Source organism: Gopherus evgoodei, chromosome 22 (genome assembly GCF_007399415.2).
Source record: "Gopherus evgoodei ecotype Sinaloan lineage chromosome 22, rGopEvg1_v1.p, whole genome shotgun sequence".
Taxonomy (NCBI): Eukaryota; Metazoa; Chordata; order Testudines; family Testudinidae; genus Gopherus; species Gopherus evgoodei.
Genome location: NC_044343.1, coordinates 16,732,523 through 16,757,183, shown reverse-complemented (window position 1 = coordinate 16,757,183; position 24,661 = coordinate 16,732,523). Strand labels below are relative to the sequence as shown.

Genomic DNA, 24,661 nt, shown 5'->3' with positions numbered 1-24,661 from the left:
GCTTGAACGTACAGACTACAAAGATGTGCGCCTCACCCTTTCTTTGATGCATCAGTGGTTATAATTAAAGAAGGAAAATGTGGGCTGAACAAAACTTCCTTGAGGATATTTTGAGGTTACAGCCACCATCTGAGAGAAAGATGAGCTTTCCTCAGAACAGCGAATACATTTTGCAAACTGTCCATATTGGGTCTGAAATTCCTTAGTGCCCAGTGCCAAAATGGTCTCATTCCGAGCCTGACACATGGAGTCACATAGGTTGTAAATGCCATCAGACTCAGAGTTAATAAATAAACTATATTTTGAGGAGGATATTGAAGCAGTCTGCATATGGTTGTTTTTAATTTCACAGAATCACAGAACTGGAAGGGTCCTCAAGAGGTCATCTAGTCCAGTGCCATTCACTCAAGGCAGGACTAAGTACTATCTAGACCATCCCTGACAGGTGTTTGATCGACCTGCTCTCAGAAATCCCCAGTGATGGAGATTTCACAACCTCCCTAGGCCATTTATTCCAGTGCTTAACCACTCTGACAGTTAGGAAGTTTTTCCTAATGTCTAACCTAAACTGCCCTTGCTGCAATTTAAGCCCATTGCTTCTTGTCCTATCCTCAGAGGTTAAGAACAACAATTTTTCTCCTTCTCCTTGTAATAACCTTTTAGGTACTTGAAAACTTACGTCCCCTCTCAGTCTTCTCTTCTGCAGACTAAACAAACCCAGTTTTTTTGATCTTCCCTCACAGGTCATGTTTTCTAGACCTTTCATCATTTTTGTTGCTCTTCTCTAGACTTTCTCCAGTTTGTCCACATCTTTCCTGAAATGTGGCGCCCAGAACTGGACACAATACTTCAGTTCAGGCCTAATCAGTGCAGAGTAGAGAGAGAGAATTACTTCTCATGTCTTGCTTACAATACCCATGCTAATACATCCTTCCTAGGCAGTCATTTCTCATTTTGTATGTGTGCAGCTGATTGTTCTCTCTTAAGTGGAGTACTCTGCATTTGTCCTTACTGAATTTCATCCTATTTACTTCAGACCATTTCTTCAGTTTGTCCAGACCATTTTGAATTTTAATCTTATCTTCCAAAGCACTTGCAACCCCATCCCAGCAAAGTTTATAAGTGTACTCTCTATGCCATTATCTAACTCATTGATGAAGACAGGAACAGAACCGGACCCAGAACCGATCCCTGCGGGACCCCACTCGTTATGCCCTTCCAGCATGACTGTGAACCACTTTCTGGAAATGATTTTCCAATCAGGAATGCACCCACCTTATAGTATCTCCATCTAGGTTGTATTTCCCTAGTTTGTTTATGAGAAGGTCATGCAAGACAGTATCAAAAGCCTTACTAAAGTCAAGATATACCACATCTACTGCTTCCCCTGTATCCACAAGGTTTGTTACCCTGTCAAAAAAAGCTATCAGGTTGGTTTGACACAATTTGTTCTTGACAAATCCATGCTGACTTATTTAGCACATTATCTTCTAGGTGTTTGCAAACTGATTGCTTAATTATTTGCTCCATTATCTTTCTAGGTACAGAAGTTAAGCTAACTGGTTTGTAATTCCTCAGGTTGTCCTTATTTTTCTTTTTATAGATGGACACTATGTTTGCTCTTTTACAGTCTTCTGGAATATCTCCTATTAAAGATAATTGCTAATGGCTCAGATAGCTCCTCAGTCAGTTCCTTGAGTATTCTAGGATGCATTTCATCAGGCTCTGATGATATGAAGACATCTAACTTGTCTAAGTAATTTTTGACTTGTTCTTTCCCTATTTTAGACTCTGATCCGACCTCATTTTCACTGGCATTCACTATTTTAGACATCCAATCCCCACCAACCTTCTTGGTGAAAACCGAAACAAAGACATCAATAAGCACCTCTGCCATTTCCACATTTTCTGTTATTGTCTTTCCTGCTTCATTGAGTAACGGGCCTACTCTGTGCTTGGTCTTCCTCTTGCTTCTAATGTATCTGTAGAATGTTTTCTTATTTCCTTTTATGTCCCTAGCTAGTTGGATCTCCTTTTGTGCCTTGGCTTTTCTAATTTTGTCCCTACATACTTGCGTTAATTTGCTCCTTCAGATGGAGAGCTCTTACCTATATTGAGTCAAAAATCACACCAGTGGACAAAATCTTTTGTGACAGCATCAGAAGAGACTCTTCTTCATTTATGAGAAGTTGTAGAATTCTGAACAAAGAACGAGTGACCCAAATGGCTTTCTGTAATTCTTCTTTGGAGGGAACCTTCAGAAGAAAATCATCTATGTAATGAAAGATGGGAATTTCCTGTCTTCTCAGGTGTGCTGCTATTGGAGCCAGGTATTTGGTAAAGACTCTGGGTGCTGTAGAAAGGCCAAAGGGTAGGAATCTTTACTGGAAATGGTCTGAACCAACAGAAAAAACAGATATTTTCGATGCAAGGGTCTCACTGAAATATGAGTCTTTGAGATCAAGAGCAGCAAACCAATCTAAAGTGGACAGGGAGGGATAATCAGTTACCATCCTGACCCGAAACTTCCTGATGACCTTGTTTAAAGTTCTGAAGTTTAGAATTTGTTTGAGACCTCCATTCCTTTTTGAGATTAGAAAATACAAGGAGTAAAAAATCAAATGTTCCTTTATTCTAACAGAACTTCTTCTATAGCCCCTGCAAGTGCTTGTGAGAAGGGTCCCTAAAAAGGGTGCAAGGGAAGTTTGCATGGAGGAAAGAATTTGAATTGGAAGGTATACACTTTTTTTTTTTTTTACTGTATCTAAAATCCATCTGTCCAAGACAAATATTTGTCCATAGTTTGTAGAAATGAGTATTTCCAAGAATGTGGGTAGTATTGACTGAAACAGGTATGACGCTTTTGTTCATCACATCAAACCCGAGGTCTGACATTAGGAAGATACAATTGAGTTCTTCATCCTCATCCTAGGCTTGGAGGGTATTTTCCTCTCCTGCATTTCAAAGGACGTCTGTTGTTGCTGATAATACGGTTGCCTCTTATGGGTATAAGAAGAGGAGGAAGAAGATGGAAAGGAATGTTTATGGTATCTGAACACAGATGAAGATGTCTTTCTATGAAAAGGAAGTAGTAACCCAGAAGATCTTCTATTGGAGCACGGGCTCTTCATTGCACTTCATCAGTTTTTGCATTAAAGAATCTATCTCCTTCAAAAAAGTATCACAGGGATACCCGTGTTAGTCTGGATCTGTAAAAGCAGCAAAGAGTGCTATGGCACCTTACAGACTAACAGACGTATTGAAGCATGAGCTTTCGTGGGTGAATACCCACTTCGTCGGATGTATTACTTTCAAAAAAGTAAATCCTCAATTTTTGTCTTAGTTTCCATAGGGAAAGATGAAGATCGTAGCCGTGCATATCTGTCGAGAGATATAACTGATGCCACAGATCTTGGTGCAGTGTCAGAAATGTCAAATGATGCCCTAAAGCAGGGGTAGTCAATAGGCAGATCGCAGGCCAAATCTGGACTGCCAGACTTTTTTAAGCAGACCGCAAAATCTTATTATTTACTTATTATTGTAATTGCAGTGTGAAAAAATGTTTTTCTGGAGTTGGGACTTTGTCTATACTTTGATCAAGAAATTTGAATCTTGAAAAAAAATAATTGACTACCCTTGACCAAATGGCACATTTTGCAACATTCTGGCTGATCTTTATGAGAGCTACTGTTAATCTTCTCTGATTTTCTGGGACATTCTTGATTCTTGATTCCTCTCCCACAAGTGAAATTGGTATTTGGCCATTACTGCTTGACAATTGGCCACATGCATGTTTAAAGAAGCTGACAAAATTATTTTCTTCATAGAGAGTCCAACTTTTTTCCTTCTTTATCACAAGGAGTTGAGTGCTGAAGACCTGACCTGGATCTTTGAACTGATGCTGCTACCACAAGAGAATTAGGTTGAGGGTGCACATGAAAACAGGAGAATCTTTCCTGTGGGACCTGATATAGTTTATCAGCCTTTTTAAAAATTGATTCACATGGGACAAAAGAAATTTTGCTGGTTACCGGAGACCTCACAATACGGGAAATGAAATCTTACTCTTTGCAGTAGAACCCAAAATATCAAAAATTGGATGTGTGGCTTCTTCCAAAGCTATTGATGGTAATTTTAAAGTTAATGCCATTCTACCCACTAGCTCATGAAATTGAGTTACGTTCTCAGAGAAAGATAATGCTGTAGCTGCATCTCCATTTTCATCAGAAGATGAGCCACAGTCCAGCTCCATATCTTACTGCTGAAATTCTTGTACGGGAGATGTTCTCTGATGCTCCTCCTCAAATAATGTCTCCTGTGGGCAACACTGCGAACATTCTCTCGTGTGAGATCTGGACCCTTCAGTTCTGGTAAAAGATGTATTGGCACAGAAGATTCTTGCTTCCTGGAGTGATAATAGTAAGTAAGGGGTTGGCCAATATGAGCAAGGAACCCACGGCCAATTCTGCTAGTCATCCCAATCCTATCTAATATCTCTTGTTTGGAACACAGGGTGCCAAGGAGGAAAATTCTGATCTGAAAATGGTCAGGTTGTAGGCATACTTGTGGGAACAGGCTCTACATCTCATAGCGAAGTCGATCTCCCACTCAATACTGAAACTTGGTCCTGCTAGCGAAGGCAGGGGGCTGGACTCAATGACCTTTCAAGGTCCCTTCCAGTTCTAGGAGATTGGTATATCTCCAATTATTAAAAAACACGGGGGAGGGATAGCTCAGTGGTTTGAGCATGGGCCTGCTCAAATGACTGCAGTAGGAAACTAGGTCATGTAGAGTGGTGACAAATCTTTTAACATTCCAGTTGGAGTCATGGGTGGTGGAACAGGACCTAGAGATTCTCCATGTCTGTTTCATCTATGTATCACAAGAATCCCAAGAAATGGCAGGATCTGTTAGTAGATGTGGGTCTGAGTGAATCCACACCATGACATTAGTGTGCTGCTGAGCTGATGTGTGCAGATCCAGTGATCTTTCCTTTTGATCTGTATCTCTAGAATGACCTATAGGTCTACCGTCTTTTGGTCTTGGATCCATACGTGAACAGTCTGATGAACTGCAAGAAGTATGTCTTAATTTAGCTCCATTTGCCTCTGAACTGAGGTAGCCAGTTCTGATAAGTTACTTGGATGTCTGTCTGAAACTGGTTCCAAAGAAAAATGTATTAATTTTGGAGCTGGATCCGAAAGTTTAGGAATAGTCCGATTTGAGAATTTGGAACTGGAGCTTGGTGTCAAGACGTAAGCTTTCGTTGTTGCAGTTTTACTGGATCTGGATGTAGTCTGAGCTGATTCAGGCTGCCTCTCCTTATTTTCAGATCCTTTAGAGTTCTCAGATCCAAGAGGCTTGACAGAAAGACCTCTTATAATAAAAGGGCCTGAAGTCTTTTGCGTCTCTCTTTCAGACCCAAGGGGTGAAAGTGCTACAGATAGCTCAGTGTGCTGGGGAATGGCTCTCCCCCAAACAATTTAAACACCAAACTTGTGAATCAGATGCAGGGAAGACTATAGGGCAAGATGGGCACCACTTAAATCCTTGTTTCTTCACGCTGGGATCAGCCATACCAAACAATAACATTATTCCTTACATGTATGGTCTAGTCTAAATCTAGCCTAATTTATCCTAAAACTAACTAGCCAGAGACTACTATCTTTAAGAACTATTAACAGATAAAGGCACTATCTACCAGTGGATCTGAGATCCAGAGGGTCATGTCCTGTTGCTGCTGTCATTGGAAGGAACTGCAGCAGCAACAGTGCGATGTCCCCTTTATACTCAAGCCCTCAAAACGTGCTCAAGCACTAAACAGGGAGGTTAAGGGAGCAATGCTACTAGAAGGTCTACCGTCCTGCTGCCGGTCAGCACAAGTCCCAAAAGTGTGAATATGCAAAAGACACTCAAAGGAGACTTTTAATGATCATTTCAATGAATTTATGAGGTACAGAAGCAAGTTTCATTGGTCTCTAATTGCCTGGAGCACCCTTGTGCCTTTCTTAAATTAAGGTACAGCATTTGCTACCCTCTAACACTCTAATATAGCAGTTCATTTTAATGAGCGATTGTATATTTTTGCTAGCAATTCAGACATCTTGTTCCTCCTTCAGAGCTCTTATGGATATATCAGCAAGAAAGCATATAAACAGCAGTTTTCAGAAAACTACTCACCCCCTTATTTCATGAATAAGCCAGATACCTTGGTTTTTCCAAAAGCATGCTCTGATTATGGGGCAAGGAAACGAAAACAGAGTACAAAATGTTCTATTCCAACAGCCTTCGGAATGCTTAAATCTAATCTTTCATGCCCTGATGAACTTGAACTATCTGCCTCAGTTCTTATGACACTGGGTCCTCATACACTGGCAGTCGCTCTCTAGAGAGCACGTGTAAAGTTATGCCCAAGAACCAACTCTGTGCATAAGGGCATTAAGTCCAATGACACTTTCCATTCTACAAGAACTTTGATAAAATACAATTTATGTACTCAAAGTGCCCCAAGCCATAGTATTTGCTTGGCTTGTACCTTCCCCCATCAATCACTGGAAATGACCAGCTTTGGCCTGACACGGCATTTACAGTAAGAACAGTCATGAATCACATTTCAGGATTCCAAGGTCTACTCTTTGGACAATCCTGCTTAGCAAAGCAGCCTTACAATGCACAGGACTTCAGTCAAACAAGTATGCTTTTACCTCTTTTTTCCCCTCCCATAAATAATGCCTTTGACAATGAAAGGGGCTGTCAGTGTCCTTTTTATGGAGGAAAGGGGAGAGAGGGTAGCGATTTAAGAAAAGGAGAAGTTACTCACTTCTGCAGTAAATGTAGTTCTTCAAGATGTATCCACTACGGGGGCTTCATTTCAGGTGTGTGAGCGCCCCAAGCACCTTCGATCAGAGATTTTTGTTAGCGTCTGTGCATGTATCGGATGCATCCTTGTGCTGTGCACTGAGGCTACACAGGGCTGCATAGGCAATCCACCCTCAGTTCCTTCTCAAAATGCAAAGTCTCTCAGAGGGAATGTGAAAGCAGAGGGGATGGAGGGTAGTGGAGCACCCACAGGGAAGTATCTCAAAGAACTACAGTTACTGCATGGGGTGAGCAACTTCTTCTTTGAGTAGTGTCCCTATGGGTGCTCCACTTCAGGTGACTCCCAAGCAGTGTCCTCCTAGAGATGAGAGAGCTTCAGATTTGTGTCCAGAACTGAAAACAACTGCATTGCCAACCGCTGCTTTGGATCTGGAGGCATGGGCAAAGACAAAGTGCTTACAGAAGGTATATATCTCAGTTACTAGAACATATTTAAGTAATGCCATAGATGTTGACTGCAACCGTGTAGAGTGGGCTATCACCTGAGAAGAAGGTTGAATGCTGGCCGCCCCAAAACATGCAATAATACACTCCAAGATCCATCTTGATAGCCTCTGAGTGGAGACTGTGGATTCTGTCAATCTGTCTGCAATGGAAACAAATGGACTAGGAAACCTCCAAAATGATTTAGTCCTATCTAGATAGATGGCCAATGCTCGTCTGACATATAAGGTATGGAAGGAAGCCTCCTGTCTGTAATTATGTGTTTTTTTGAGGAGATAATGGTCAGAATAAGATGAAACTTGGGTGACTGTCATAAACAGATACTAAGGGTTAATAGAACAGAAGTACTTCATATCTCTTTTGCCTGTAAAGGGTTAACAAGATCAGTGAGCCTGGCTGTCACCTGACCAGAGGACCAATCAGGGGACAGGATACTTTCAAATCTTGAGGGAGGGAAGTTTGTGTGTGTGCTATTAGATTTTGGTGGTTGTTCTCTCTGGGTTCTGAGAGTGACCAGACGTGCAACCAGGTTTCTCTCCAATCTCCCTGATACAGGTTCTTTTAGATTCAAAATAGTAAGTACTAGGTAGATAAAGCGAGTTACGCTTATGTTTGTTTTCTTTATTTGCAAATGTGTACTTGGCTGGAAGGAGTTCAAATTTGTATTTGGCTGCAAGGATTTTAATTTGTACTTGTATACTTAAGCTGGGAGGGTATTCCCAGTGTCTATAACTGAAAGACCCTGTAACATATTCCATCTTAAATTTACGAAGATAATTTTTACTGTTTCCTCTTTCTTTAATTAAAAGCTTTTCTTATTTAAGAACCTGATTGTTTTTTTATTCTAGTGAGACCCCAGGGGACTGGGTCTGGATCCACCAGGGAATTGGTGGGGAGAAAGGAGGGGAGAGAGGTTAATTTCTCTCTGTGTTAGGATTACTTTCTCTCTCAGGGAGAATCTGGGAGGGGGAGAGAGAAGGAGGGGGGAAGGTAAATTTTCCTCTCTGTTTTAAGATTCAAGGGGTTTGAATCACAGTGATCTTCCAGAGTAACCCAGGGAGGGGAAGTCTGGGAGAGGCAACGGTGAGGGAAAGGGTTTACTTTCCTTGTGTTAAGATCCAGAGGGTCTGGGTCTTGGGGGTCCCCGGGCAAGGTTTTGGGGGGACCAGAGTGTACCAGGCACTGGAATTCCTGGTTGGTGGCAGCGCTACAAGTACTAAGCTGGTAATTGAGCTTAGAGGAATTCATGCTGGTACCCCATCTTTTGGACGCTAAGGCTCAGAGTGGGGAATTATACCATGACAGGGACATCTTAGGTAGTAATTTAGTGTGTGGACATAATGAAAATTGTCCTTTCAGAAAACCATGCAAGGAAGGTCTGGATTAAGTCTCCAACTTCTGACTCTTTGGGCCATGTGATAGCCATCAAAAAGGCAATCTTCAGACACAAGTTCAGTAAGAAGCTGGTTGCCATTAGTTCAAAGGGAGGTCTTGTGAGACATGTAAGAGCTATCCTAAACTGGAGTGAAGACTTTCACTTGAGGGAAAAGGTTCTTCAATCCTTTGATGAACCTTATATTTGTTGGGTGAGCAAGCACTGAGAACCCTTCCACTGGGGAAATGAAAGGCTGCTATGGCAAACAAGTAAACCTTGACCAAGTTAGATGATAATGCTGTTTTCTTCAGTTGCAGCAGGTAACCAAGATAACTGAGACTGAGGAAGAGTCATGTGCGAGTCCTTGAAGTTCACACCAATGGCTAAATCTTTTCCACTTTTGAAGGTAAGTATTTCAGGTAGATTCTTTCCTACTGTTTAATAACACCTGGTGTACCTCTGCAGAACAGGTAGACTCTAACCTCGCAAACCATCAAGGAGCTACATCTTGAGGCAGAGAACTCTTAGGTTGGGATGAAGTAATTGACCAGAGTCTGGGAAGAAGAGATGAGGGATGATTGGAAGTTTGATTGCTGGAGAGGGGGACAAGTGAAATAGTTAAGATACTATGCTTGTCCTGCTGGATTTTATTCACCACCTTCAGTATCATACATGCTGGGGGGAAAACACACAGAACAGTCCCTTCATCTCAGGCAGGAGGAAGGCATCCCTCAGGGAACTTTGGCCTAGACCAGGGGTCGGTAACCTTTCAGAAGTGGTGTGCCGAATCTTCATTTATTCACTCTAATTTAAGGTTTTGCGTGCCAGTAATGCATTTTAACATTTTTAGAAGGTCTCTTTCTATAAGTCTATAATATATAACTAAACTATTATTGCATGTAAAGTAAATAAGGTTTTTTAAATGTTTAAGAAACTTCATTTAAAATTAAATTAAAATGCAGAGCTCCCTGGACTGGTAGCCAGGACTTGGGCAGTGTGAGTGCCACTGAAAATCAGCTCGCATGCCACCTTTGGCACCCATGCCATAGGTTGCCTACCCCTGGCCTAGACCCTGTCGTGAACAGAACATACAAAACTTTGTTGATGAAGGTGGTGAAGAGGTCCACTTCTGGAAATCTTCAACTTTGAAATATGCCCTGGAGGGTAAGAGTGTCCCAACTCCCATTTGCAGTCCTGGGAAAAGCGTCTGCTAAAAGCATCGGCCTGGTATTTTGAATACCAAAGAAGTACACTGCCGAAATATGTATTTGATGGATTATATACCAGTTCTGCAGCTTTAATACTTCGAGACACAGAGCGGGGATCTTAATCCTCCTTGACAGAAAACATACAGGCCACACTGACAGTCATGACCCTGATTAACTTGTCCCTAATAAGAGGCAGAAAGTGAAGGCAGGCATTTCTGACCAGCCTAAGTTCCAACAAGTTGATGTAGAGAATGCTTTCTTGAGATGACCATTTGCCCTGGATTGTTTGAGTGTTGAGATGTGCTCCCCATCCCAACAGAGATGCTTCTATTGTTACAGTGACCACTGAGATTGGTCACAGAAAGGGAACTCCTGCATCGATGTTGTGATAATCTTTCTACCAGTCTAGGGAATCTTTCACCTGGTGGGGAACCGAAACCTATTTGTCTAAGTTGTGTCTGTTTGGTGAGTAGATTGCTCTGAGCTACCCCTGGAAGCAACAAAGGCATCATCTTGAATGATCTGTTACCACAATCCAAGCTGACACATGTCCTAGGACCTGGAGGCAGTTTCTCACTGAGGTTTGAGGGCTCTCTTGAACAGTCCTGACAAGATCTGACAGTGTTAGCAATCTGTCCATGGGAAGGTAGGTCCTGGCTACCAACAAATCCAAGGATGCAACAAGAACTGTATTTTCTCTACAGGGGTCAACATGGATTTCTTGACATGGAGCCAGAGACCTAGTTTCATGAACAGAAAAAGGGTCTTCTGCAAGGCTCACAGCACTGACCCTTGAACAGCCATTGCCAAGGTACAGGAACACTATAATTGCCTCAATTACTATTAGAACCTTTGAAAAAACACTCGGCACCAAGGAGAGTCTGAAAGGGATCACCTGGTATTGAAAATGATCCTGACCTATAACAATATCTTCTGTGAGATGGATGTCTCACTATATGGAAATATGAGTCTTGTAGGTTGAGGGTGAAAAGCCAATCCCTTGAATTTAATGAAGGAATTCTAGCTCCTAGAGTCAGCATCCTGAACTTCTGAAACTTTATAAATTTGTTTAGGAGCCTTAAATCTAAAATTGGTCTCCATCCTCTATTTTTCTTTGGTACAAGAAAGTATTTTGAGTGGAAAACTTTTCCCTTGTGTAGAGAAGGGACAGGCTTTATCACTCCTAAATGAAGAAATGAGTTTGTTTTCAGTCTCAGCAAGAGCTTGTAAGAGGGGTCCCTGAAGATGGAAGGGGGTGGAAAGGAGGGAGGGAGTTAAAGTGAATGGTGCTGCCTGATGTTAACAATCTCCAAGACTCATGTCTGTAGTAATCTGTTTCCATACATGCTGAAAATGGGAAAGTCAGTCTCCAAAATGGAAGGGGGGGCAAAATGTTGCAGCTAGTGAACTAAAGAATGGGGAAGATTTGAGCCCTCGACCAAATGGTCAAAACTGATATCTCAATGACTACCTTGTTGTGTACTTGGGACAGCTAGATCTTCCTCTGGAACCTGTTTTTTTTCCGCGGGGCGGGAGGGGGTGCGGGAGAGGGGAGGGGAGAGAAGTAAAAGGGGAAGGGTTCAGTGTGTCTTTGGAACCCAGAGAATTGGATCGGACAGGGTATCTGGAAGGTTTGTGATCTACTAGATTTTCTTTTGTTCATCAGTGCGTAAATTCCCAGAGATCAGAAAGTGGCCCTGGAGTCTTACAAAGTGTGCAGGGATTTTTCTGTTTTCTCTGAAAACATCTTCAGACCATCAAAAGGGAGGTCCTCTGTAATGCTCTATACCTATCTAGGGAACCTGAAGAGTTGGAGCCAGAATGCTCTACACCTAGCTATTGCTGTAGACACAGAATAGACCCCAGTGTATGCCAGATTTAGGGATGTTTTAAGGGATGTCTTGGCAAGCAACTGTCCCTCGGCAATGACGGCCTGAAATTGCTCTCTTTGCTCCAGTGGAAGGTGCTCAATAAGAACAATACATCTGGTATAGTAATTATATTTTGCCATGATTTGGTAATTAGTGATCTGGAATTGTAGAACAACAGATGAGTAGGACTTTAGTACAGAAAGGTCCAGGCACTTCTGGTCTTTATCATACACTGTCAACCTGATGTGGTATTGTTTTCCCTGCTCAGCCCCTGCATCAACCACCAGAGAATTAGGTGGGGAATGGGAGAATAAACACTTGTAGTTGTTGGTAAGAACATAATACTCATTTTATGAGGTCCTGGATTTGCCGGAAATTGTCACCACAGACAGTGGGGGAGACATTCCTGCTGCATGTGGTGATGATGATGAGTAGATGGTAGTTTGAGAGCTAGCCCTGGCCTCCTCCTCCTCGAACATCTCCTCCTGCTGAGGAACGGGCTGTAGTGGAGGTTATGTCCCTATAGTCCCAGACGGTGGGGCTCAACGCCTTTAACAACTGTTGTTGGTATGCTGCCCAGGATGACCATTGTGGGGGACCATACAGGAGAGGAGGTAGCAACCAAGGTTGTTTGTAGAGGTAGACGGTAGGAGAGATTTAGAGCATTCCAAGGTGGGCATTGATGGAGTCAGATATTTAGGCTTCTACGATGCCGAGGAACCCTTTGGGGGAGATACCAGCTTAGCACCAGGTCCAATGGTTCTGGTTTGGAGAAGTGTCTCTCCTTTATTGTGACTAGACAGTACAAAGCACTCCCGGAGCCATGTTTGTTCTTCGAAAAGCACCAGGATTTTCCTGCCCCGCTGATATCTCTACAGTATTAGGTTGAGAGGTTGACGTTTCTGAGACCTTTGACCTACAGGGAGACCAACATTTTTTTGGAGTAGGCTTCTTCTGAAGGAAGTCAGAGCTCCTCTTCCTGGGATCTTTTGAGGAGGTCTCTGGAGTCTTCCCATTTCTGGGGGACTGCTGAGCCAAGGCCGAAGGGGAGTTGGGATCTGCCCAGAGAGAGGGTGTGTGTGTGTGTGTGTGCGTGTGCGCGTGCGTGTGTGTGTGCGTGCGTGTGCGAGTGCGAGACACACACACACACGGGGGGGGAAAGAGAATGAGATTCTCCTGACCTGGCTCTGGAGTCGGGCAAAGGAAATGCTCCATCGTTTGTAGCCTCAACTTACTCTAAATGGGGCAGTGTTTGAACCCTGGCAAGCTGGGAATGCCCTCCCAAGGAAAGTGAGCCTCCTCAGAGGGAGGAGAGAAGGAAAAAAACCTATCTAACCAACAAACTAGGAGAGAGCTAAACCAAACTAGCAAGTATAAGAAAAAAACTTTAGCCAAGGCCCACACTCAATGTGGGTATGTTAAAGCTCCATCGCAGGCTGAGGCAGTCAAGAGGTGGTTTACCTATCAGTGCAAGGCACAAGGAAACATAATGGGTGCATGTGTGGGCTGAATGGACACTGCTAATGAAAATCTCTGATTGAAGGCACATGGGGTGCACGCACAGCTGAAGTAAAGCAACCATACGAACAATACTCAAAGAACAACTCTTTTTGGAAGGAAAATTAGAGAGTAAACGAAGAACACTCACCGATATCAGAAAAACTTTGACTCCCTGGTCCTCTGTATCCATGGCTGTGATACGGATACTCTTTTCACTGGCTTTGTCAATCTGCATCTGAGCCCAGAGCTTGGTGTTCAGGATTAACCTGAGACTCCCCTGAGTCCGCATTACTAGAACCAACGTACAAAGTAAATTAGCGGGAGACACTGGACATTTGGACATCGCAGAAGACTCCAAGTAAGAACCCTATTGTCACTTTCAGATCATATATTTTTTAAAAGGAGAGTTCTGTTTATATACAGCTTGCATGTCTCTTCAAGACAAGTAGCAAAGGGGAAAAACACTGAGAAAGCATAACTAGAAGAATCAGACCTGAGTAGCTTCATTACATTGCTGAAGGAATGTAGAGGAGCCAGCGAGGGGACCAGAGTCAGCCCCAAAGTCTCTATTTATATATTACAGACTAGAGATGGAAAACTCCAGCTTCCAGAAAGCATAAGATCATTCCCTAGCATATATTTACTAATCTTTAAAGACTGTGTGTTTATCGATGCATAAGACACGGTGAGGAATTCATAAAATCGTTATATTATATTCACTGCCAAAGAATCAGAGGGGTAGCCCTGTTAGTCTGTATCTATGCATCTGAAGAAGTGGGTTTTTTACCCAAGAAAGCTTATGCCCAAATAAATCTGTTAGTCTTTTAGGTGCCACTGGACTCCTCGTTGCTTTTACTGCCAAAGAACTTTGTTAATGCAGTAAAAGTTATCTAGCAATGCCTTGTGTCTTTCTAGAACGTGAACAGTGACTAAATTAAAATCTCTTAAAATCGGGAAAGATAAGGTAATGTCTCCCACACCACACCTCTATACAGCTGTAATTCCATCACTCTACCTCTTGTAGCTGGCAATAGGCACTGGAGCTAAACCTGATCCATCTCTAACAAAATCGGGCACTTATGTGTTGTGTTGGGTGGGTCCAACCCAATTCTGTACCATCAAGGCTTCTGACGTACTTGTTGCACCCTCACTGTGCTAGAGGGAGCTGTGTTGATCCAAGCATTAGTTGCAGGAAATTGCCAGACCTCACCCTGCCAACTGAGAGCGGTGCAGCTGCAGTTAGAGGAATCAGGGTAATCTAATTTCTGGGCTCTGCTATGCAGGACGTCCAAGTATAGGATCATGATCACAATGGGCCTTCTTGATTCTAAAAATGTATGAAGGAGACAAATATCTATAAGGTTGGGGAGCTGCTGGAATGGCTACCACTGTCCCCTCCAGAGGCAGACATTTCACTAGGCATGTCGAGAAGATAGGGGAACATAAGAGTGCTTCATCCCCTCTGACACACACTTGCGTATTCACAGTGCCTATCAGAACCTCACATGCACACTGGCATTCACACACCCCACTGTCCTCTGCAGCACTACTGTTCTTGGAAATTCTAGCAATCTCGTGGTCCACCTCAGAGCTCCAAAAGGCTCAGTGAGAGATAGCTGAAGGGGACAAGGGTGAACAGCTGTTAATATCTGGAAAGTCTGAGGTTTATCCTGAGTAAGTAAAGCAGTCCAATGTAGGTCAGGCTTAGTTAGCTCCTCTTCACTAAGCCTAACCTAAATTTTATATTTATCCTAGTCAAGACAAGGCCTAAGAGTTCTCACCTCCCACCATTACTTTCTCCTCTCCTTTGCATACTCAGGAAGAACACAGTCCCATGATCTCTGACAGGGACAAGCTGTGGCATTGTTTGAATAGGACCAGGGCCGCCCAGAGGATTCAGGGGGCCTGGGGTCCTCGGCGGCAGGGAGCCCCCGCTTTGGTGGTAATTCGGCGGTGGGGGGGGTCCTTCTGCTCCAGGAGCTGCCGCCAAAGTACCCCAAAGACCCCTGCAGAGAAGGAGCTCTAGGAGCCCGGGTCCCGCAAGAGTTTTCCGGGGCCCCCGGAGCAAGTGAAGGACTCCGCCCCAGGACCCCCGAAAAACTCTTGTGGGGGCCCATGTGGGGCCCGGGGCAAATTGTCCCACTTGCCCCCCCTACCCGCTAGGCGGCCCTGAATAGGACAGGGTTAAAGTTGTGGTATGGAGGGTTGTGGTGTAGGAGATGTTACCTTAACTCTGTATTTTCTGGTTTTCCAAGGTTTAAGTTTAGCCATCCTTTGGGGTGACTGGGTGAAATGTAATGGGCTGTGGTATACAGGAGGTCAAACTAGATGACCTAATAGCCTCTTTTGGACTTTGTCACTCTATTCAAGTTCTGGAAGGGTACAAGGCAGTGTTTGGCAACCTTCAGCCTGTGCTAACAACATTTGTTGGCAATGAATTCCCTTTAAAAAAAGAAAGAAAAGGGTAGTAGTGAGAAGGGCATGAGTGACGGACATGCATTGAGGTGGTTTCTTGGGCACAGATTGCTACCAACTCATTTATCAGCTCTGCCCTCCTCAGTGGCCTCTTCATACTCTTCATCAGACTGTAGGGCCACAGGGAAGAGGAAAAAAGGTCCAATCTGATCAAGTAATCTCAGGATGGTGCAGATCAGTGCCATAGTTTGAGCTACAGACGGGTACAAAAAAGTTATAAAAATTGGAAAATATTCTTGATGAGTCTCAGTCCCCCACTCCAGGTGTTGTATCTCAGGATCCACTTAACTAAGTTACCCAAATTTGAATAGCTAATTGCTACCCCAGGGCTCAATGAGACACAGCAATTTTCAAAACAATATGACTACAAATGTAGATTTTAGAGCACTTATATTTATTTTTCAATCGTTAAGCAGCTCTGCTCAAACTAGTCACTAATGCACCTTTATTATATCAAGAAAGAGAAAAGTACACTATATATGACTTAATCCACAGTTAGCTGTGTAAGAAACAGCCACAGCCTTATACACAGATGTCAACAACTTTAAGCAGCTACATTATACACCACCACAAAATATGCAGCTGCATAAACCAAAAAAAAATGGCAGCACCTACCAGAGAGGTCTTGATTTCTTAAACCATGATGCTTATTGTCATATAGTATATTTAATTTCCTATTCAGCTATTTATGTTGCAATGCCACAGAAGCAGGAATGATATTTTCTACCCTAAATCAAGCTGTACTTTTAGTTTACACATTAGCAACCACAGGAAAACCTGGGAGAAGGTTGATATTGGGAGACAAAGTTATAGAGACATGTTTTTCTACAGATGTAAATATGTGGTTAAGTGGTTAGATATACAGGATATAAGAACTTCTAGCCACCAATCTTCCAATTGCTGAAGACTGCTTGATTTTAAAGGACAAACATTCAACAGAAATAACTATGTTCTTTATGCTTTTAGGAATTTGTTACCTGCAGTGGGATAACCAGCAGCTTGGCAATCACTGCCCCAAATCTGCAAAGAGATCACCTCTTCACTTTAGGAAATCTACACTAAATCTGTCCATTCAGGATTTCTGGCTTGAAAGCAAACTGGAAATTCCCAAAAATGTGTTTCAGAAACACCAACACACGACGTTTCAGAAATGCAGTTTTCTCCCTGGAACCAGCAGACAGTGAGTGAAACTGTATGCTATGTTATAGACATGTCAGTTCCTAGATAAGAAAGAGACAAGGTGGATGAGGGAATATCTTTTACTGGACCAACTTTTGTTGGTGAGAGAAGCCACATACCTTGTCTCATTGAGTCAAACTGACATTCTCAATTTCACTCAGCAGCTGCCAGGGCTCTCAGGATCTGCACCTCTGGGCAACCCTGCCAGGCAGACTGCCCAGGGCTGGTGACCTCAAGGCTTCCCGGCCTGCTTGGCACCCCAGGGAGCCAGCTGGCCCGGGAATCTGAAGCCCTGGAGTAGTCCACATGGTTGGGCAGCCCTAGAGATACAGACCTTGGGAGCCAATCCCAGGATTTCGAGGCTCCCAGTTTGGGCTTCTGCAGCAGTAAGTCTGGAAGTCCTGAGAGCCCTCAGGGCTTTCTGGTACCTAGACTCCCCAGCAGGAAGTCTGGAAAGCCAGGTATGGCAGGGCTGTCCCAGAGCCACAGACCCTCGTAGCCTGAAGTCCTCTGGAGGCAGACTGCACGGCATGGCTGCCGCAAAGCCATGGATCCAAGAAACCTGCATTGTTCAGTCTTGGGGCAGACTGCATGGTGGAGTTCCACGGCAGATAAGCTGAGAGGGTTCCATCAAACTCAACTGCTTTGCAGAGAATGAAGTGGTATTTTCAGACAAGCTCTAATCTACACACTAAAGTGTACCAGCAGGGCCATCCTGGGACACTGACATGAACTTCAAACTTTACTTTTTTTTTTTTTTAAACTGCTATATTTAGACACAGTAATCCAAAGTGGATGCCCCCAGCTACCAAGGAAACATTTTGTAGTAGTAACACAGAACATCATCCCAATAACTCACTTCCCACAGCTCATCTTACCTAGTCGAGATTGTAAGGTTCCATCGTCTGTTGATGCCATGTCATTGAGTCTCAGAAGTCCTCTCCCTCTTTCCACCCAAGACTGAGAGTTCTTATCAAACACAAACAACTTGCATTGTATCTGCAAAACAGAGATGCCTCCTTGCTGACGTTCTTTAATGTAATGGTTGACTATAATTACAGAGTACATCATGATTACTGAACCAAAAATCTCCCGATCTACATTTCATTGATTTCAAAAGTATTCGCTACCGTGAAATTTCAGGCTTCTAAAATGTGCTGGATTGATACCCTGAAAACTAAAGCCCTCAAAATATACTATGACATTGAACTCCATATGATTTTATGAAAATAGGCTAATAAGCGTGAATGTAATGTAACTGGAATATGCTTCATGCAAAAGGTCTCTTGTAAGGTATTCATTATAAAGTTTATAATCTACTGAGTATGGTCATCCTATTTGTATAAATGTATCATTCTTGTATCTGAAACGAAATATGAAATATAACTCTGAGGTCCGACTGTAATTATGCGAAGTGTGGGTCACTAATGATGGTTTGGAATCTTGATGGCTCCCATCAACTAGGACAATTGGTTGTAAATGATTTTGTTTACTTGCAAGCCTTCCTGTGATTCAGGCCAGGAAGAATGAATGCTCGGGGTCTCACAGGACAAGTGACCATGTCACCTGGTACTGAAATCTATCTTAAACTTGGTGCTTCTCCATTCAGGAGAAGTGAGGACCCAGAGACACAAAAGATTCCCACCTTGTGCCATAGCTATATAAGGGGGGTGGAACAGAACGAAGAAGGTTCCAGTCATGGAAAAACCCCTTTGTTACGACCTGAGCTGGAGCTAACAAGAACTGTACCAGGGAAAGGATTAAACTCAGACCAGGAAGGAGTCCAGTCTGTGAAAGAAGCTTATTGGAACATTCCTGGGGGTGAGATTTCATCTGTAATCAGTTTCTTAATATATTAGGCTTAGACTTGCGTGTTTTGTTTTATTTTGCTTGGTAACTTACTCTGTTTTGTCTGTTATTATGTGAAACCACTTAAATCCTATCTTTTATATTTAATAAAATCACTTTTGCTTATTAATTAACCCAGAGTAAGTAATTAATACCTGGGGGAGCAAACAGCTGTGCATATCTCTTTATCAGTGTTATAGAGGGCGGACAATTTATGAGTTTGCACTGTATAAGCTTTATACAGAGTAAAACAGATTCATTTGGGGTTTGGATCCCATTGGGAGTTGGGTGTCTGGGTGCTAGAGACAAGAGCACTTCCTTAAGCTGTTTTCAGTTAAGTCTGCAGCTTTGGGGCACATGGTTCAGACCCTGGGTCTGTGTTGGGGCAGACTGGCATGTCTGGCTTGAAAGGCAGGGTTCTGGAGGTCCAAACTGCAGAGAAAACAGGCTCAAGGTAGTCTCAGCACATCAGGTGACAGTCCCAAGGGGGTTTCTGTGACCGAACCCGCCACATATAGTATGTTGTACCTTTTTTAATTATGTATTTCGTTTTTTAAAATGTATATATGCCATGGACTGTGTCTGATTAGGAAAGGCAAGTTGAAGAGCAAGAGTACCTTGCTCTTAGACCATAAAGTAGTGTAGTTTGTGGTTGTTCTTAGATCCTGTGGGAGGTTCATTCCACAGTCTCAGGTAGGGAAACAGCACTGATTTGTGAAGGACTTTTTATTTTGATTATCTGAATCCTGAAATCTAACCATAGTTCATTAAATTGTGTCCTGTTTAAGATAAAGAGCAGTAACAATTTTAACAAAAACACTTGCCTCAGTTATAGAACATAGGAAAGCATATAGGATGGTGCCATGAAGCTGAGTTGCAAGAACGTGAAATAGTGGCAAGCAATCATTATAGAATAAATAAGCTGGAAATGAATCCCAACAAGACTGAAGCTCAACTGTGTGACCAATTTCTTACCTGTAACACATTGCTCTCTGCTTCTTCCCCAGTGATCACCTCTACCTTCTCCAGTAAACACTTCTTTGCTGTTGCTTTAGTATAGGCTGCTGCAGACTCTGCCAGTGATTCTGAAATATTATTAGCTGAACAACATTTTTCAAGTTTATTTTGGGCACTAGTCACATAAATTCACATCATACAGATGGACGGCCATGTGCACCTACACAGAGCCTGCCATTTACTTGAATAAGCTACCAGTTAATATGCTTTTCCTCTGGAGCATGACTGTCTTGTGCAACTGTCATCCTGCCAGGTTCTCAGTGGCCAACAATTGTGCTTTTATCAGGATCTAGAAATGGATATGAAGTCTGAAGAAAGCAGTTCTGTCTGTCTTTTCAGGAATAGTTCCTCTTCGTTTCTTAAAATCAGAATTGAGACAGGGAAAAATTCCCAAACACAGATACTGGTAACTCTGAAGATCTGGTCCATAAGTTATCTGAGTCTCTCTAAGAAGAGGATTTTGCAAAATCTGTGCAAAACAAATACCTCTACAGGTGTAATGTTAATATCTCCTTTGCTACAGGTAACATAGATATGCCTGCATTTGAAAATGCTGCTCTTTATTTTATAGTCTCGGACTGGCTGCTCACTGGCAACTAAAACTGGGAAATTTCTACAACTCCCACATCACCTCCATTTTTCATAAAAAACCTACTCCCTCATAGGGTCAAAGCAAACCCCTAATTTCAGTAAATTGTTTTGGTTTTGATGAGGTAATATCTAAAATCATTTTTTTAAACATTTCTGGAGCACCCAATCACCATAGCATAAACTCTACATACTTAGATTCAGTTTACGTTACATCCAGCAACTATAAAAACAGAATAAAAATAACCCCTTGCCACCCATCTTCTGTAATAAAACTGTTCTGACTATATGTCCTCCAAATTCCTGCCACTTGCACACTGCTGGAGATACTCCTGATCCACATGTGATGAACAAGAGTACCCCTGGCAGGGCTGGAGCAGCCTGGATGGGCTGTTAACACACAACACTCCCCTTCTCTCCAAACCTTGAGGGGACCAAGGAATTTCCCCCATCACTTTTTAAAAAAATGTTGGCTAGAAGGGACAATAAAGGCAAGGGGAGGTTTTATATTTTCATATGGTAATAAAACCACAACTGCAAGCACTTAACAAGGATTAGGCATAACACAAAGCAGTAACAGAATACTGTTTCTAAGAATTAGTTCTAAAAAAAAATTCCACTATTCACCTTTCTCTGGAGTAGCTTCCTGTGAAGAAGATTCAGAGCCAGATTCTGTAGCAGCATTTTCCTTGCTACTTTCTGTACCAGCCTCATTTGATTTTGGTGGGCTCTGTAAGGAAAAGAGGCAGAATACACGAACTTATGGATTTGTGAAAACAAGAGTGCTAATGTGATTCTTGAGGCAGTCCTGTACCTTTAGTAATTTTATAAAGGTATTAGTATCTGGTACTCCCTGGAGTACATATTTCCTTAGTAGAAATTGTAGCATTACTCCTGACTACTCTGACTGACCTGATGATAGACTCATAGACTCATAGGCCAGAAGGGACCAATCTGATCATCTAGTCTGACCTCCTGCACAAGGCAGGCCACAGAACCCAACCCATCCAATTTTATAACAACCCCTATGCCAGGACCGAGTTATTGAAATCCTCAAAATTGGTTTGAAGACCTCAAGCTGCAGAGAAACCACCAGCAAGCTACCCGTGCCCCACGCTGCAGGGGAAGGCGAAAAACCTCCAGGGCCCCTGCCAATCTGCCCTGGAGGAAAATTCCTTCCCGACCCCAAATATGGCGATCAGCCAAACCCTGAGCATGTGGGCAAGAGTCACCAGCCAGCACCCAAGAAGGAATTCTCTGCAGTAACTCAGTTCCCATCCCATCCAACATCTCCCCGCAAACCATTGAGCAGACCTATCTGGTGGTAATCCAAGATCAATTGCCCAAATTAACAATCCTATCATAACATCCCCTCCATATACTTATCAAGCTTTGTCTTAAAGCCAGGAAAGGATGCGGAAGGGAGGGGGGCTAGCATGGCAGGATGGAGGTGGATAGCACTGGAAAAGAAATAATGGACTCCTTGCTATCAGTGACACCACACTACACCAGCAATTGTTAATTCTATGGTGCCGGGGTTCAAACTCAGGGTGTTGAATCATGCAGTGTGTTTTTGGCATCAAGCTAGCTGGCTTCTCCACCAGATAGACTGATGCTATATGGATTGAACCAATATCTCTTGCAAGGGAGACTTATGTGACTCGTCTTCTCCCTCCTCAGCTCTGAGGGGGAGTGCTGGTGCAAGGTGTCTCTGACATGTCTCTCAGAAATCAGGCACCTTGTGTGGCCATCAGTGACTGACATAAGGCTGCTCCAGGGGGCTTAAAATCCAAAGTCTCTGCCTCATTAACAAGTTGGAAAACAGCCAGCCTTGGTGCCAACTATTCAGTCAAATGCGAGACTGAGAAAAAACTGCCAAGGTGGTAGACAGCTACCCTGAACTATTAACTATGAGAAAGTTCACTAAGACTGACAACAGTCATTCACAAGGGAAAAGGTTTCAGGGGAGAAGCTTGCTATAGCAAGTGGCACAAACAAGCTGTGTTCTGGCTCACTGCCATGGGTGGTAAGAAGGAATCAAGTGGCAGTTGGGGGGACACACTCATCATGTCCTTGGGTGGGAGCCACAAAGACACTCAAGACTCACATGCAGTCCCAAGAGACACTGCTGACCAGACGTGCATGAGGAATTCATATCACATGGATAATAAGCAAAGAAATATTACATTTAATAAACAATTAACACTCACCAAGACTCTCTCACTCATGTTCTGTCCAAATACAAATTTGTTGCTGGAAGCATCTGCATTGTTTGTTGAGTTCTCTAAACTGGAGACAAATGTTTTCATTAATATAGCGCAAACAGATGTTTCCATAATCATTACAATTTCAACAACAAGGGAGAAATTATCACTGGTTTGAACTGCAATTGTCTGTTAAATAAAACTATGAAACAAGTGTGTGTTTGATTAACTAGGATGCAACAGCAAGGAACACAACAATAACTGTCTCCTAGAATAAAAAAGCATTTTAGCATTATGGAGATTTTTTTCTGAGTACTAGCTTCGAAATACCTATGTTTAAATTACACTCTGAGAAATCTGACCATTAACTGGTGCAGGGGTCCCCAACGTGATGCTGGGGCATCTAAGTGAGCCTGTGTACTGGCTGGCAGATGAGCAGCTGCCGAAATGCAGCCGACGAGCAGTGTCATTCAGAGGCGTTCCCGCCGCGGCCTCTGGATGCTGCTGCTTGTCAGTGGCATTTCAGCGGCGATGCCTATTGACGTTGCAGCTTGTTGACGGCATTTCGGCAACGATGCCTATTGGCATTGCGGCTTGTCAGCGGCATTTCGGCGGGTGCTCGTCCACCACCACGGTCCTCCGTGGCTGGTCTGATGCCCACCAGACGAAAAAGGTTGGGGAACACTGACCTAGTGTATCCTAAGAGTCTATCCAGTATCAAAAGGGCTAGCAAGATGCTTAGGGCTCTACTAAATTCACGGTCCATTTTGGTCAATTTCATGGTCACAGGATTTTTAAAGTAGTAAATTTAATGATTTCAAATATTTAAATCTACAATTACAGCACTGTGAAATTTCAGGGGTCCCAACCCAAAAAGAAGTTGTCGGAGGCTGCAAGATTATTGTAGGGGGCACAGTACTGCTACCCTTACTTCTGCACTGCTGCTGGTGGAAGCACTGCCTTCAGAGCTGGGCAGCTGGAGAGTGGTGGCTGCTGGCCAGGAATCCAGCTCTGAAGGCAGAGCTGCTGCCTGCAGCAGCAAAGTAGTAAGAATGGCCTGGCCTGGCATATGGTATTGTCACCCTTACTTCTGCTCTGCTGCTGGTGGGACACTGCCTTGAGAGATGGGCACTTGGCCAACAGCTGCCACTCTCCAGCTACCCAGCTCTGAAGGCAGTGTAAAAGTAAAGGTGGCAATACCACGACCCCCCTAAAATATCCTTGTGATTCCCCCCATCCCCCAACTCCCTTTTGGGTCAGGACCCCCAATTTGAGAAACGCTGGTCTCTCTCATGAAATCTGTACCGTATGTGGTAAAACCACACAAAAGACCAGATTTCACAGGCGGAGACTAGGTTTCACATTGGTGACGCATTTTTCATGGCCGTGAATTTGGTAGGGCCCTAAAGATGCTGTTCAGCCACCTCCTACAGTCAAGAGCACTAATTCCAGCTGACTGACCTGAGCCAGAATTGAAGGGCTGCAGCTGAAGTCTGAAAGGCAGCATCACATATGTGCATGCCAACAAATGGCCTAATGATCCCAGGCAAGTCTGCACTAGTGTAGCCAGGTTTTATTTTATCTTGAGTAATATAGATTGCAATGACAGGAATCTTTATTCTTGCATGAGAGGGCAGAAGGCGCATGTGCAGCAGCGATGAACACTAATGTTCAAAAAAATCTAATTTCATATACATGAAAAACATATGCTCCGATAGTGGGATCCACAGATACTAAAAGAACTGTAAATACACAACATACATGCAGATACCATGAGACAAAAGCTGTTCTCTGTTAAAAGCAGATTGATGTAACATACACACAAACTGAGACCATAAAGCCTTTGAAGAAAAATCATTCATGCAACCATCACTGTGTGTTCCAAGTCTGAAATACTAAGTCTGTTGCTCTGCCCTCAGTCAGGGAGAAGGAGTTGAATTCTAAAGCTCCATACTCACACACAAACTCAGTTGTGCCAACTTGAGACATCACTCTCAGCAGATGCCCAATCTAGATCACAGGTGTATAACAGACCCTCAGTGGGTTCAGATACACACATAGGCAGGACCACAT

The 24,661-nt window shown here is 43.2% G+C and overlaps 1 protein-coding gene across 5 annotated transcripts in view; it reads right to left on the bottom strand.

Moving 5' to 3' along the window:
• Positions 1-24,661, bottom strand: part of RANBP3 (RAN binding protein 3) — a 237,190-nt gene that overhangs the window by 25,673 nt on the left and 186,856 nt on the right. For 3 of the 5 annotated variants that reach the window (XM_030540509.1, XM_030540511.1, XM_030540514.1), the window contains 5 exons: positions 22,595-22,673; positions 21,012-21,114; positions 19,755-19,879; positions 17,810-17,930; positions 13,426-13,568 (listed from right to left, as the gene is read on the bottom strand). In XM_030540509.1, coding sequence (XP_030396369.1) covers positions 13,426-13,568; positions 17,810-17,930; positions 19,755-19,879; positions 21,012-21,114; positions 22,595-22,673 — 571 coding nt within the window. The remainder of the gene's footprint in view (positions 1-13,425; positions 13,569-17,809; positions 17,931-19,754; positions 19,880-21,011; positions 21,115-22,594; positions 22,674-24,661) is intronic. The other 2 variants (XM_030540510.1, XM_030540512.1) reach the window with 1 other exon arrangement.